At 48.1% G+C, this 13243-nt stretch overlaps 7 protein-coding genes across 7 annotated transcripts; 4 read left to right on the forward strand and 3 right to left on the reverse strand.

The window, feature by feature from the left end:
• Positions 1–41: 41 nt before the first annotated feature.
• Positions 42–4831, reverse strand: BDV38DRAFT_266203 (uncharacterized protein). The gene has a single exon (XM_032056429.1). The coding sequence runs from the start codon at positions 4771–4773 to the stop codon at positions 475–477; it is 4299 nt and encodes a 1432-aa protein (XP_031906862.1). The 5' UTR covers positions 4774–4831; the 3' UTR covers positions 42–474.
• Positions 4829–6438, forward strand: BDV38DRAFT_266204 (uncharacterized protein). The gene has a single exon (XM_032056430.1). The coding sequence runs from the start codon at positions 5357–5359 to the stop codon at positions 5711–5713; it is 357 nt and encodes a 118-aa protein (XP_031906863.1). The 5' UTR covers positions 4829–5356; the 3' UTR covers positions 5714–6438.
• BDV38DRAFT_266205 (uncharacterized protein) lies at positions 6427–7383 on the forward strand. Its single transcript, XM_032056431.1, has one exon. It carries the CDS (start codon positions 6835–6837, stop codon positions 7183–7185), a length of 351 nt encoding a protein of 116 aa, XP_031906864.1. The 5' UTR covers positions 6427–6834; the 3' UTR covers positions 7186–7383.
• Positions 7384–7594: 211 nt separating this feature from the next.
• Positions 7595–7980, forward strand: BDV38DRAFT_289299 (uncharacterized protein; the record flags this gene model as incomplete). The annotated part of the gene is made up of 3 exons (XM_032061212.1): positions 7595–7649; positions 7712–7772; positions 7854–7980. 3 exons carry the CDS (start codon positions 7595–7597, stop codon positions 7978–7980), a joined length of 243 nt encoding a protein of 80 aa, XP_031906865.1.
• Positions 7981–8582: 602 nt separating this feature from the next.
• Positions 8583–9707, reverse strand: BDV38DRAFT_276486 (PAPA-1-like domain-containing protein; the record flags this gene model as incomplete). The annotated part of the gene is made up of 3 exons (XM_032058225.1): positions 8583–8849; positions 8947–9053; positions 9113–9707. The coding sequence occupies 3 exons, from the start codon at positions 9705–9707 to the stop codon at positions 8583–8585; spliced, it is 969 nt and encodes a 322-aa protein (XP_031906866.1).
• A 501-nt stretch (positions 9708–10208) lies between these two features.
• Positions 10209–11040, reverse strand: BDV38DRAFT_43425 (uncharacterized protein). The gene has a single exon (XM_032063338.1). It carries the CDS (start codon positions 10962–10964, stop codon positions 10524–10526), a length of 441 nt encoding a protein of 146 aa, XP_031906867.1. The 5' UTR covers positions 10965–11040; the 3' UTR covers positions 10209–10523.
• A 19-nt stretch (positions 11041–11059) lies between these two features.
• BDV38DRAFT_266211 (peroxisomal membrane protein PEX14) lies at positions 11060–12690 on the forward strand. The gene has a single exon (XM_032056432.1). It carries the CDS (start codon positions 11176–11178, stop codon positions 12403–12405), a length of 1230 nt encoding a protein of 409 aa, XP_031906868.1. The 5' UTR covers positions 11060–11175; the 3' UTR covers positions 12406–12690.
• Positions 12691–13243: the final 553 nt, after the last annotated feature.

Here is a 13243-nt window from a genome sequence, read left to right on the forward strand (position 1 = left end):
TGGTTCACCTCTTTTTTTTTTTTTTTTTTTTCTTTTCTTTTTGTGAATGTCGACATTTATCAGTGTACTATTGATAATATTTGAGATATGTATGATTGACGTGACGTCAGAGCGCAATGATCCTACTCCTTCCTTGAATGTTCCCCTCCGTGTATGTATAATGCGATTGATCTCCTGGCATGAATATTGAAGACGCATGTTTTGGACGCCATGCTTGACGAATGAAAGTGGTCATTAAACAATTCATTGGATGTGCTCCCTTCTATGCAACCAACCATACAAACAAACACTAAAGTACATACATACATACATGGTTCATGCTATGAGTTATGATATGATTTCGGTAGTTCATCAATTCCATCCAAACCAAAGACACCATGTGCAGACCGTACCAAACAAACCACATACGCCTCTTATTAAAAAAAATACGCCATAATTAGCTTCAATAGATAATGGTGAAAGTGGAATGCACTCTTAATGGAAAGTATCAAATGAGTCAAGAGCCCGTAGCGTATCCAAGAAATTCCGAGCAGCATCATCGAAGATCGCCAACGGGAAATTTTCCAAATTCGCAACCATGGATGGCTCGAGGTTTACCTCCTGCGGTTGGTGGCCGCCACGTCGAGTGAAGTAGTATTTGCCTTGGTGTCTGGACCAACTCTCATTGATGTAGGTCTGGAGTTCGCGCGTTGCTGAGATGCGGATCTCGTTGAAGAATTTTGGGGCGTTGGTAGGTGTGTTTTCGGTTGTGAAGATGTTGGATGGGTGAGGGATGTTTTCAGGTTCAGTTATGAGGAGTTGGTCATGTAGGAAGGATGTGCTGAACAGTATGAACTGCCGGAATGCGTGTATCTGGGATATGATGTTGTCACCAGCGTCGGTGGCTCGATCAATGTAGTCCACGACTCGCAGAGAAGACGTTATCATTTCGATGAAAGAAGCAACCGTGACTACCACTGGGGGTTCTTTGAGCATGTCGGTATTGCCGACGATGCTATGCAGAGCATGGTACGAGGCCTGGAAGACCGAGCTGAAAATACCCACGACTGATGCAATGCAGTTCGTATCTGCGGTGTCTATATGGAAGAGCAACTCTTTGAAAGTGTGGGATATAGTCTGTATGATCGGTTGACTCAGAAGCCATGCACCGGGGGTGGTGAAAGCCATCTGAAGATATGCTGGAAACACGGACTGCAACAGGGTAGCCCTGAGGGTTGGCCTAGCCGGATCTCCCGCTTCATAAGTATGTGCTATGGAAGTTTGCAACTGGTCGACAAGGTAGACCTGCTGACCGTCTATAGCCGCTCGCTCTGAAATGCCCTGGATGAACATGATCAAGGTCTTTGCGACCTTTTCAGATGAGAGCTTCGGTTCATAGCCCTTCAACCGTGCAACGATATACGTCGGGTCGGTTGAAGGCAAAGGAAACGAGGTTGGATCGGTAAAGAACGGGTCAACGGGACAGATATCCCTCGTGTGCTGCTGTAAGAATCCGACAATCCGGTGGACAAAGTCCACATAAGCCCCTTGTGCACTTGCTGCGCTGTTGCCCAGCTCCTGATAATTTGCCTTCATTGAGGACATCATTGTCTGGATGAGTTCACGGTACTCTTGCTTCTCAGTTGAAAGCGCTCTACTTGCTGTAATCTCCAGGTCTTGGACGTGTGCGCGCATGTTTGACAGTAGACTTGATATCAAAGACAACCGACGTTGACTGAGTTCTTCCAGCGTGATTGAGTATCGACCATCCTTTCTATCCACAGAGAAGGGTAAATTCTGCAACAAATTATTGTTCGGATCGCAATTCAACAACGCCTCAGTTAAAGAGTGTTGGAATTTCAACATCGATACTCGTTCAACTAAGCTCGACATCCACATCCCGAGGACTTGCATTTTGCATTCAGACATGAATCGAGCATCCTTTTCAATGCAGCTTGCCAGAAACTTAGGCGTGAACTTTCTAGTTTGCACCGTCTTTCGAAGCACGGCCCAAGAATCGCCATCGTAAAGGTTAAGATAGTTATCCCAATGCCGGAACCCATTTTTCACAAGCACTTGGGCGATAGAAGTCCAACAATCGACAACATTTAGGAGAATTGCGTCTTCCGGGCAGTGATCCTCACCAAAACTGTTAGAGACAAGCTGAGATACCGCTGGGTGAAGGACCTTTTCCATGTATTCAATTCCTTGGGGACGGGTAGCGGGAGAAAACTCATTTCCGTACATTGCCTCGATGTCAGTCCAATCTCCATACTCTTGGCTATCTTCATCCACTGGCGCTGGTGGGCTTGTTGATACAGGAGCAGAGGCGGAGTTGCACTTCTGAACATAGGCCTTTAACATCTGTAGAGCCTCTGACACTGTCGTATTGACACGAGCAAGCCTAGGATTGAACAGCCCCAATATTACACTGATAGGCGACTTAGAAACTAGTCTATGGGCGTGTTCCAGTGTTGGGGCCGATTGAATAGCGTTCTGTAAGTTATTCAGGGCCGTCTTCAGTAGAGACTCGATCTGTCTCTGATTCTGTGAAATCGTCCGTTCGATCAACTGGCGAGAGAACTGATTGTCCTTTGTGTTTTGCGCTTCTATCTCTCTTCGAGCAAGCATGTGCTGTTTAATGAATTCGCTGACAAAGTAACTATGCCAATCAGCAAATGCTTCTAACCCAGATACATCCTCGTCCGTCGTCAACTTGAAGCGCACAAGTCTGGCCCATGATCGAATGCTGATATTGCAAGTCTCGCGGTGGGAATTGGCAGGATGTACAAGGTTCTTTATGGCCTCTAATCGAGGTCGGCACCCATCTGGGACCGCGTAATATAACGCGCAAAGCAGATCGTGGTGGTTTCTTAGAGCATCTAGATCTGCCTGGTGGATAGGCTGTTCTTTTGGGTATACTCGGCCGTGATTTGGTAATAGACGCCAAGCGAAATTCCGTACTTTTTTCTTATCATACCTCTTGGACAAGAAGCGCAAGCCACTTGCAATGATCTTTATAAAGATATGGAAGCATGGGTCACTCGGGGTGGTGTCAAGGGATGGGTTGTGGTCAAGCTCATCCAAAAACGAGGGAGACGTGTAGTTCTCTTCCTGTTTCAGATTGTACAAGGTGTTCATCGCAAAGAAATCGTAGAGCGTATCTAAAATTAGTTTGCAATCCCTCCACCCCCAGCCGTTGATAAGATGGAAGCATCTGTGAAATAAAGCTCGGCAGTAAGAGTTATAGGAGATAGATGCTGAAGTATTGGGCTCATAGCTTTCCAAAACAGGGCACAGCAATTGTTTCACTATTTTCCAGTTGTTGCAAGTCTCCCTGAAGCGTGATCCAATCCGGGCGATTCCAAGAGCGTCAATTTCGTCTAACGGTAGCGTAGTAAATAGCCAATGCCACCTCGTTTCTAAGCAACCAATATTCTTTGTATTGCTCTGGTCGCCGATTGCCAACAAAGAGTCGGCAATGAGCTCTTCAAAGCAGCGCTTCAGCTTTTCCGTACTGTACAATATCTGCCGAACAATGACGTAGGCCTCAACGGCTGGATATTCGTCTCGGACCCCTTTATCGCGTTGTTCGCACACCTTGTTATCTTCGAGAAATTTGCGAATATTGATTTCCCCTACTTCGCTCGAGATAGCTGTAAAGGCTTGCTTGGAAACTGACCTCACGAGTTCCAAGAGCTCCTCTGCCACGCTGTGATTAACGAGGTTATGACAAGCTATCTGGTATGTTAAGTTGGCGAATGCCACGTTGTAAGAAGCAATTCTCATACGAGACTCTGTCCCTCGAGCTGTCGGCGAGATCATGGCGGTTAAATGATCATTGACCTTGGAGATAAGCGCATGGGCCCTCGTTATAAAGCCTGTTCTATCGATAGGATCGATGAACGTTAGAGCCTCTGTAACGTACTTGACAAGGGTCCTGTATATAATGCAGGTGCGATCGTGTGCGTTTTCAGGGGCCGCCTCTGTAGACATCGTGTCGCTCTTTTCCATTTCCTCGAGTATGTTCTCAAATGCAATGCCAAGTTCAGAGGAAACAGCGTCGTTCCAAGGTCCCCACCGAAAAGTTCGATTCCCAACATTCGCAGTAAAAATGCCAGCATCTTGGTCGAGATCACGCTTGCCGATCTCAAGCGAGCGACTGAATTCTCCACTTCCGATAAACGAAGATTCGTGGAAAAAGGTTCCCAGGCACAGAGGAGTGATTCCAAAATCCGTAGAGTACGAGCGTTGAAAACCGCTTAGTCCCTTTGAGACTCCTTTGCTGGGATGTGCATCGTCCCCTTGCACCCTCCTAGAGTCTAGATCCATGGACAGGATCGGTGGATCCGTATCTCCAGTGGTGCTAACATCCAATCTAATGGGAGTACGTTTCTTCAACTTCCGCTTGATTTGAACTGGACGCTTTGGGAGCGATATGCTCACATCGTTCGACTCGCGAGTGAGGGTGCTTCCCCGCGCCTTAGCATGAACAGATGCCTGGCTACTGTCGACAAGAAATCGATGCAGTATTATATTTCGGTCCACAGTCTCGGGCAAGCGTTTTTGCCAAGTATTTTGGTTGAGCAGGGAAAGTGACCTTCGAAGGGACGGTGCTCGGGAAACGTCAAGACTGGCCATTTCTAGCCCCACAGGTCTTGGGTCGTTCCTTTTTAGGGAGGAAACAACAACGTTTCTCCGGACAAACCAGTTGTTGCCATGTTGAATACGCTGCATAGGCTTCTCCGAAGTGGGGGGCGCTGTAGTAGGTGGTGGAGCTTCTGGATCTGGCATCTGATTCTGGGCGACTTTAGCATCGTCCGGTTGTGTCGATGAGCCAACATTGATGGCGCGATCTTTGCTTATTTCCCCAGATCCATGATTTCTGTGTCCAATTTTCTTGTTTGAGGAAAGATCCGCCAACGGTGGCCGCCTGGGGGGCTTTGCTTGAGGCCTGGGCAACTTCGACTGCCGAATACGTCCGGCGCGCCATTCGCGCAACGATGTGTTAGCATCTTCGGTGTCCAGAGCTGAACTCATCTTGATGACTTTGTTTGAAGGACTTCGTCTGCTCCTATCCTGTCGAGATCGTGCTTTGCGAGCAGCAACTCTGAGGAACTGTGGCTGCTCGTTTCGAGGGCGAAAAGCAACATCGGGAGCATCCAATATACCAAGCCTTGGAGGGGTGCGTGAGGGATGTTTCTTTCTTTCCCGCCTGTAGATGGGATCGGTAAGCCTCGCTTGTTTTTGAAGGCGAGGCCGTTTAGAATGACTGTCGGAACGAGTAAAATGGCTCTCAGACCTTTGTCGTTTTTGGCCACCCTTTTGGGATCGACGAGCTGAAGTTTCACGCGTTGCTGATGGAAACAAGTCATCGATGCGATTGTCTTCTGGAATGTCCTCGCCCATATCCTCCGCTAGGAATGTGTCATCAAATCCGACCAAGTTGGCCAGTATCTGCCGCGCATTGCTTTGGCCAACATTGCCGTCATCTTCCTCCGCATCACTACCATCAGAATCAGCTAAATGCCTTAATGATGCCAAATGCTCGACTGGATTTGACGAAGTTGAGGGGTCGGTTCTCTTGATGATCTTTTTAGCGACACCCTTGGTGTTTTCTGTTCTGGAATTCTTGTCGCGATGGCGCTGTGTAGAACTTAGTTGTGCATCCTTTTGTCTTTGTTGGTCTAACCGCAGCCATGAAGCCGGAAGTACACCTTTGATCCTACGTTGAAGTTCACGAACGTCCTCTTCAGGCTCCTGCTCTTCTTCTTCATCCTCTCCATCATTTTCCGAGGCGGAATGAGAATGTTGAGAGGCAGCGGACCGGGCATCAGCAAGCTCTCGATCAACGCCAGAGCAGGGCCTGTTGACTGTGGTGGTGGCATCCCGCCCTCCCCGCCTCGGGGCTGTACCAGGCGTGTTTAACGTTGGCGGTGTCAACCCACGAGGGAACCGAAACTCAGTGGGATTCCATAGGGCCTGCGGGGAAGAATTAATTCCAGAGCGTGGCGGACTGGGCGGTATGTCCCAAGCCAAGCTATTGCTTAAATTTATAGATGTGCGGTTGTTTATTACCACTTTAGGCCGAGGCTGATGCCGTGATGAGTTCCCATGATCGTCTGGCCTTGATACTTTACGCCTCTTAGGACCTCTGATTTCGTTCTCAGATAGGTCCTGATAGGACGATTGCGGCTGACCTTCATGAAGGTCTTGAGTTGCCGTTGCCGCAGAGGTAGGATTTTTTTCCGCTGGAGACGACGGGGCAAACTCGAAGTCCGCGGCAGGGCTGCTCGAAGGTGGTAGGGTGCTATCAAAACTTTGACTTTGACCTTCGGCCGCCTTCTGCATTGCTTGCTGGTATTGAGCGATGCGAACTGGTTTAATCCCTCTGGCCTTCATAAGCTTTTGGTATTTCGCATCTTCCAAAAGATACGGGTGTAACTGGATGGGGTTGCGCTGTCGTAAGGACCTTCGTGCCGGCTGAGACATCTCTCGTAATATATCTTCCGGGATTTCGAGAGGAGGGAGTAACGCCTCTAGATTAGTCCCTGACGGTGGATTCTCTGTGTCCTCTTGTTCATCCTGATCACCTTCACCCAATGCCAAAGAGTGGAGAGACGACAGCGGAGAAGACAAAGGAGAAGGGTCGGCATTATCCTTATTCTCCTGTCTCTCACCAATGTCTGGCACTTTCGAAGGAAGACCAACCGACCTCCGAGAAATAAGATGATCTAGCTGTAGTTCGTCTGGTGAAGAGCTAGGTACGTCCCATATGTCTTTAGGTTGCTCTCTTAACGGGGTCGACGGCGGGCTTGGTCTTGGTCTTGGAGTAGCTGATAGAGTCGGGGATGGATGCGACTTCCTCCTAGGCGTAGCATCCTCGTCATTGACGTCTTCCGATTGCGGTCCTTCAGCGATAATCCTAGCTTCCTTGTCGGGCACCTCCTTGGCCGAATACTTTGCCTCCTCGTTTGCCTGGATAGACACATCATGGACATTTTGACCGGCTGTGACACATCGGAAATCATCAACAATGCCGCCTTGGGGGCTATGGTGCTCCTCTTCCTCGGTATCTTCGTCCGGTGGTCCCTGGGGAGTCGTATTGAGCGCATAAGGCGCCGGGGATGCCCCAAGCTCATCGTCACTACTATCAAGATCCTGATTCACCTTTTCCGGGCTGCCCAACCCATCATCCTCGTCTGAGTCCGGTACAAACCCTCGTTCCCGCCATGATTCCATGGCCCATCTCACTAATACTCCATTACTTCGTAGGCGTAGGCTGTGAACAAGGGATCTCCGCAGCCCCAAATACTAATTGGAGATAGATATCACCACTGATATAAATAAGTTTGAAGGAATTAATTACCAATCAGGTGGTGGCCAATTCAAAATTGCTTGAAAGTGGATGTCGGGAAGACGCGTTGAAAATGTGGGGAGACGCGACGGAAATTATTCATGGCGGAACTTTGGCGATTGATGCGGCAAATCTGTTAATGACTTCCGACTCTGAACATCCTTCTTGGCCTCACTGGTCTCCCGAGAAACGGCCTAACACAAAGTAAAGGAATAGCGCTTATCATTTCTGATTCTACATTTTTCTTCTGATACTACTATGAGTCGAAATTGGATTCCGGCGCTTGTAGCCATCGGAGTGGGAGTCTTCTCAGGTTGGTACTTTCCAGAATGTAGGAACCCAGGACTGTTCACTAACGTCCACTCCTACACTTAGGCCATTATACCTTCCAACCTTTACTGAAGGATTTGCAGATGGAGAAGGCAGGTTCCCAGCGGTACGTCGCTTTACCTACGATGAGGATTTCCCGTCCTTCATCCTGTCCATAAACTGATACGACGCCCTTGGATATATTCAGACTTCAACTTGGGGAGCAAACCGTAGCGCCTAATGGCGCTCAGTCCCCTACTGCGAACATCAAAGAAGGCTCGAACGCTCCAGTGACGAAAAATACAGAAACAACGCAGGGCGGAAATCCAAAGTAGATATCAATGGAGACATACTCAGCTTAGTGGCGCTTGCCCGGTGTGATGCCGCGATGCACTCTAGGCACATAAGTGACCTGCTAGAGCTCGCGCTATCATACCCAATTCTCAAATTTTTGAATGGTAGCCCATGGAACATATAGAGTGAGTGGAAAGAGGTCCGCGTCAAACAACATCTACTACCCTTTTCTGGCAGTAAGTCGGCCACTGGCTCTTGAACTCTCATGGTTGACCATCTAGTTTATGGTGGCTCAGTTTGCCAACTAGCAAGCATCCAAAGTAAATCCCTCTGCAAGCCTGTAATTACACACATTTTATAACCACTATTCGGTCCTTAATAAGTGTTACTTGGGATATTTCTGGAAGTGTCAACCTTTCAACGATTATAACTAAAAGCAGGCCCTATTTCCTATATAAAACTCCCCCCTGAACCGGGTATGCCAATCAGTAGATACACAGTAAGACAATCAACGGGCAAACCAGGCTTCTTCAATATACAGCCCATACCGTTTAACAAGACATTCTAAATAGACCCACGGTTTTGAAACTCGGATTTTCCAGATACGCCAGCTCCGTTTGCACCTGACTTCCAAACTGATCAGTCATACCTCTTCCACCAGCTTTCTAGGCCCACTGCTTTCCAGGGATGGTTCCCCAAAGACTCGTCCGGCTGGAGCACCAAGCCATTCCTCTGATACAATCATCCTGCTTCCCTTGCGCCCACTAATCCATCTGACCATAGCTGGATCCAGTCTCTCGAATTCCTGTGTCTGCTGCTCTGCAGAGGCCGTTTCAGCCGCTTCAGCAGCCGGAATGCGACCACGCCTCTTCGGGGCTTGCTTCCGTAGAAGCCTATTGATTGTATCCATCTATCCTATGGCGTCAGTTTCCACTGTTTAACAAGTATAGAGAGATTTTTGCCTCGATAGTCATCGAATGGAGAAAACAAGACTTTATAGTACTCACTTTTTCTTCTTCATTGCGCTTTTCGCTAAGGTTCTTTCTTCGGCGAGCCATTTCAGCACGGCGCATGGCGCGCTCCTCTGCGGTCAAATGCTTCTTGACTTGTGGTTCTGCGCTGCATTAGACGATATCTCCAAAGCAAACTCGCAAGACTTGCACAAGGACTTACCCATCGGGAGTTGCAAGAAATCGTTGCCCAAGTTGCCCCTTTGGCGTTTTGTCATCCTGGCGGGATCGGCAGTAGGAGTATCATCATCACTATCGAGATCTTCCTCGTCCTCTTCATCCTCATCTAGGTCCTCCTCGGCTCCATTGGCGTTTCCAAGTCCATTCTCATCCTGATCGTCAGGCTCACCTTCGGCATCCGATTCGGGATCAGAGAGCTCCTCATCATCTTCGTCGTCCTCGGCATCTAGTTCCATCTCTTTTGCCTCGACACTTTTCACTGCTTTAGAAGTGGACGCGGCAGATTTGGCGTGTCTTTTTGACACTGGGGGTTGCGGAGGAGCGTCATCCATGTCTAAATCTCCATCCGCATCTGCATCCTCGTCTTCCTCACCGGGAGCATCTTCATCGTCCACTTCATCTTCTTCCTGGTCGTCCAGGTCTTCGTCGCTCGTGTTAACTTCGACGAGCTTCTTCTTAGGCCGGCTAGTCCGTGGCCCTGTAACTATAGGGTTTTCTGTGAAAACGTTGACAGAGCGTCTTGAGGCACCATTTCGTGTGTTACTACTAGTAACCTCGCGCAGCTTACTTGAAGGCATCTTGACAGTTAAACGAATAGATCTCCTTGACTCCTCCGGAGAGTCTGAGGGAGACCGGAAGACAGTCACTGATGAAGATGCGACAGCGCGGGTAACTCTGGTCGGGGTTCTGGGACTTGCGTTAGAATCCAAGTCTGGTGGATCATCCCGCACAGAGCGGGAGCGAAGTGAGCGACGCAGAGACATAATCAATCAACAGAATTGACTTGATATGGGGTATGGATGGAAAAATGACAGTGCAAAGGGTATAAAGGTAACAAGTTGAACTTCTCAAGAATCGACAAACGAACTGATTTTGTAAAAACGAAAACAGAAAGAATCAGGGAAAACACAAAATGAGGCGGGGGTTTAGTCTCGTATGGATAGACAAGAGTAGTCAGAGGATAGTCAACAATAAGACTATCTGAGATGGTGGTGTCATCTGACGGTGAAGCAAAATCGGTCGTGGTAGAGATACAGAGGGGAAAAGAGGGGAATGATTGATGGACAAGGAAACAGCCATGCGGTAGTTATGACCGACTGACTACGTGGGCCAGTACAGAGAAGTGGTGGTGATGCAGTTCGGGAAGGCACAGGCCATCAATCCCTATCACATCTTTTGACGCCACTTGAAACTTCCCATCCGACATGAAGGACAGAACCAATGGGAACATTCTGGACTAAGATCTCAAGCGGATACACCAGTCAAGAGCGGGAGCGCGGTGAACGCAGTGTTGGTGCGTTTTTTCTCCTGCAACCCCGACAGGATATTACTGTTCGTCCTGTGCGCTGCGCTGACAGGGATCCCTGACCGAACCAGGGGGGGTGGATACAACCTTAATATAATCGGAGAAAAGTGAAGGGAACGAGGCGAAACGAAAAATAAAAAAAAAGAATAAAAAAAGGGGGACAGTAATAGACTAAATTCACGGGTAAATGTGCCCTGAGTACATGGATGTATGTATAACGAAAGGGAATAAAGGGAAAACTCACAAAGGACGTCAGATTGGTGAGATACGTACCACCCAATCGTGCCGGATTTGACGCTGTTATATATATTCCAATCGATTCTGGAGGATCAATGTATATATTCCCCAGTTGAACCAACGGCTGGCACAGTCCCTGATGATCTTCTTGGTCTATTCTTGTCGCAAATGAACGATGGGGAGACAATCGGAACCCGTCATGTTCATCGTTGATTCTGCCGCCAGGCGGTATCTCTATCCCTGACCGCCTACCCTGGACGGGTTGGCCATGTGGACCAGCATTACCACGCATGACAATACCGAGATTAAACCTTCTCCAGATGACAACCGAGGTCGCAAGAGGTCAAAGCATTAGTACTTAGTACTAGTAGTTCTTCCCTCACATGGTCGTCGAACCGCCTATCTTTTCCTACCTCCCTCACCTCTTTCTCTTGCAATTGATGCATTTCGTGATACAGTACCTTCATTGTAATTAGGTCATTCTTCACCACTTTTAACACGCCATGGCTGATTCTAAACCCAAAACCCCTTCAATCCCTCAATGGCAACAGCCCTCCGCCACCAACTCCGCCTCCGCATCTCCGCCGAGCTCCGATGATGCTTCACGATCGCAACTTCTACAGCAAGCGACCAAGTTTTTAGAAGATGAGTCCTTGCGCGACGCACCACTAGATCGCAAGGTATCATTCTTGGAATCGAAGGGTCTCCGACAAGATGAAATTGACAGTCTGCTGGGTGTGTCGCGAAACTCCGAGGCAGCCAGTAGTACGGCTGCAACCGAGGCCGATAACAAGACCAGTGAGCCTAGCATCATGAAGGACACACCAGGTGACTCAGCCTCTTCATCGCCTTCCACTTCGACATCTCAATCATCCTCTTCTCCTGCTACCACCATAAACAATCGGCAATCCTCGTCCGCTCGTGACGTCCCACCGATTATTACCTACCCGGAATTCCTCGTCAATCAACCTAAACCCCCTCCGCTAGTGTCCCTTCGTAGCCTCCTCTACACTGTCTATGGCGCTGCAGGTCTAGGAGCTAGTATTTATGGCGCAAGCGAGTACCTCGTGAAGCCCATGCTCGCCAACCTGACAAGTGCACGACACGAACTGGCCGAAACAGCCCAGGATAACCTCAAGAAATTGAACGAAAAGCTAGAGCAGAATGTATCCACCATTCCCCCTCAGCTCACGGCGCGTCGTGCTCAATCTACTGGCTCAAGCTCTGATGATGAGACCGAGTCTGTCACATCCGACCCAGCGGAGCTATTCCACCGCGATGTCGCTGTCCAGACCACGGAAGATTTCAACCTGGAGAAGTCATCCTCATCAGCCGCGAATACAGCAGACACAGAATCTTTTGACCCCAGTGCAACTGTGAATACACATGTAAAGCGACTTGAAGTCATCAGGTCGCATCTCCAAGAATTCTCCGAGACCAACAAGCAGTCGAGTACGTGCGATGATACTGTTCGCAGCAGCCTTAACGAGCTACATCATTACTTAGATGGACTACTATACAGTAAATCTAGCTATGGCGCGGGAACCGGCTACGGGGTCTATAGTACTCCCGGCTTTGACACCAGCGGAAACACGACTGGCTTGAATAAAGGCGAGGAAGACGCCATATCCAACTTCAAGTCTGAGATTAGAGGTGTCAAGGGTGCTTTATTGAGTGCCCGGAACTTCCCTGCTAGCCGGGGACCGAGAATTAGCAGTGGTATCGGCAGATGAAGAGACGGTGGTCTTTATGCTGATTCTTTGGTTCGAGGAGACGAATCAATATCATGTGAACATATATGTTACTTTTTCTTTTTCTTTCTTTGGCTTGGTTACGGAAGAATGTATTGGTTTCCAGCAATAACCAGCATGGCGTTAGGAATGATCTGGTTTATAATGGTATCGAAGATATCTGCTATACTTCGATTGCTATGTATGCCTTGGCGATGGTTTATATTTTACATTATGTTACACCTAAAGAGATAACTAGATATATCTGTAGTGTATACGTATAACTACAAATCACATCCTACAAAGCCATGTCGAGTAATCGATAACTATACCGGACCTTTCTTATCAGGTATAAGAACGATACTATGTCATTGCAGCATGCAAAGCACAGATCCTGAAACACAGATAAGTTCGATGAACCATCCAGAGCAACAAAGACGGGGAGAAATAAGTATCTGTCCCGATTTTCAACCTATCACAACGGCAGCAGATTCATTTCAGCGTAACACTACCATAACATTCATTCGAGTTCTATTCCTTTTTCCTAGAAAGAATCTAATAACAAAGGCTTTTAAACCGATCATACTAAACGTAATATAAAATAAACTGGCATGGTGTACTCAAAGGTCTCCATACCGAAGGTTCTCAATTGCCCGGATGGTGTTACGAATACTTATAATTCGAGATTGAGCCACTTTTTATAACTGTCCTTATCCCTCAAAGGAGCTGGGGGCTGTTTACCCTGCAAGGTAATAATTCACCTTGAAAGGACCGGAATGGTTTCATGTTGAGTTCTCTGTAGGTTCCCAAGGGTTCAAGCCGCGTATATAAAACCGGTTTT

This window comes from Aspergillus pseudotamarii (genome assembly GCF_009193445.1).
Source record: "Aspergillus pseudotamarii strain CBS 117625 unplaced genomic scaffold BDV38scaffold_145, whole genome shotgun sequence".
NCBI classification, from domain to species: domain Eukaryota; kingdom Fungi; phylum Ascomycota; class Eurotiomycetes; order Eurotiales; family Aspergillaceae; genus Aspergillus; species Aspergillus pseudotamarii.

Excerpts from the sequence above, each read along its gene's own strand:
- BDV38DRAFT_266204 (XM_032056430.1), top strand. The coding sequence starts at position 5,357 with ATGCGATTGTCTTCTGGAATGTCCTCGCCCATATCCTCCGCTAGGAAT.
- BDV38DRAFT_266205 (XM_032056431.1), top strand. The coding sequence starts at position 6,835 with ATGCGACTTCCTCCTAGGCGTAGCATCCTCGTCATTGACGTCTTCCGA.
- BDV38DRAFT_43425 (XM_032063338.1), bottom strand. The coding sequence starts at position 10,964 with ATGCGTGGTAATGCTGGTCCACATGGCCAACCCGTCCAGGGTAGGCGG.
- BDV38DRAFT_266203 (XM_032056429.1), bottom strand. The coding sequence starts at position 4,773 with ATGCCAGATCCAGAAGCTCCACCACCTACTACAGCGCCCCCCACTTCG.
- BDV38DRAFT_266211 (XM_032056432.1), top strand. The coding sequence starts at position 11,176 with ATGGCTGATTCTAAACCCAAAACCCCTTCAATCCCTCAATGGCAACAG.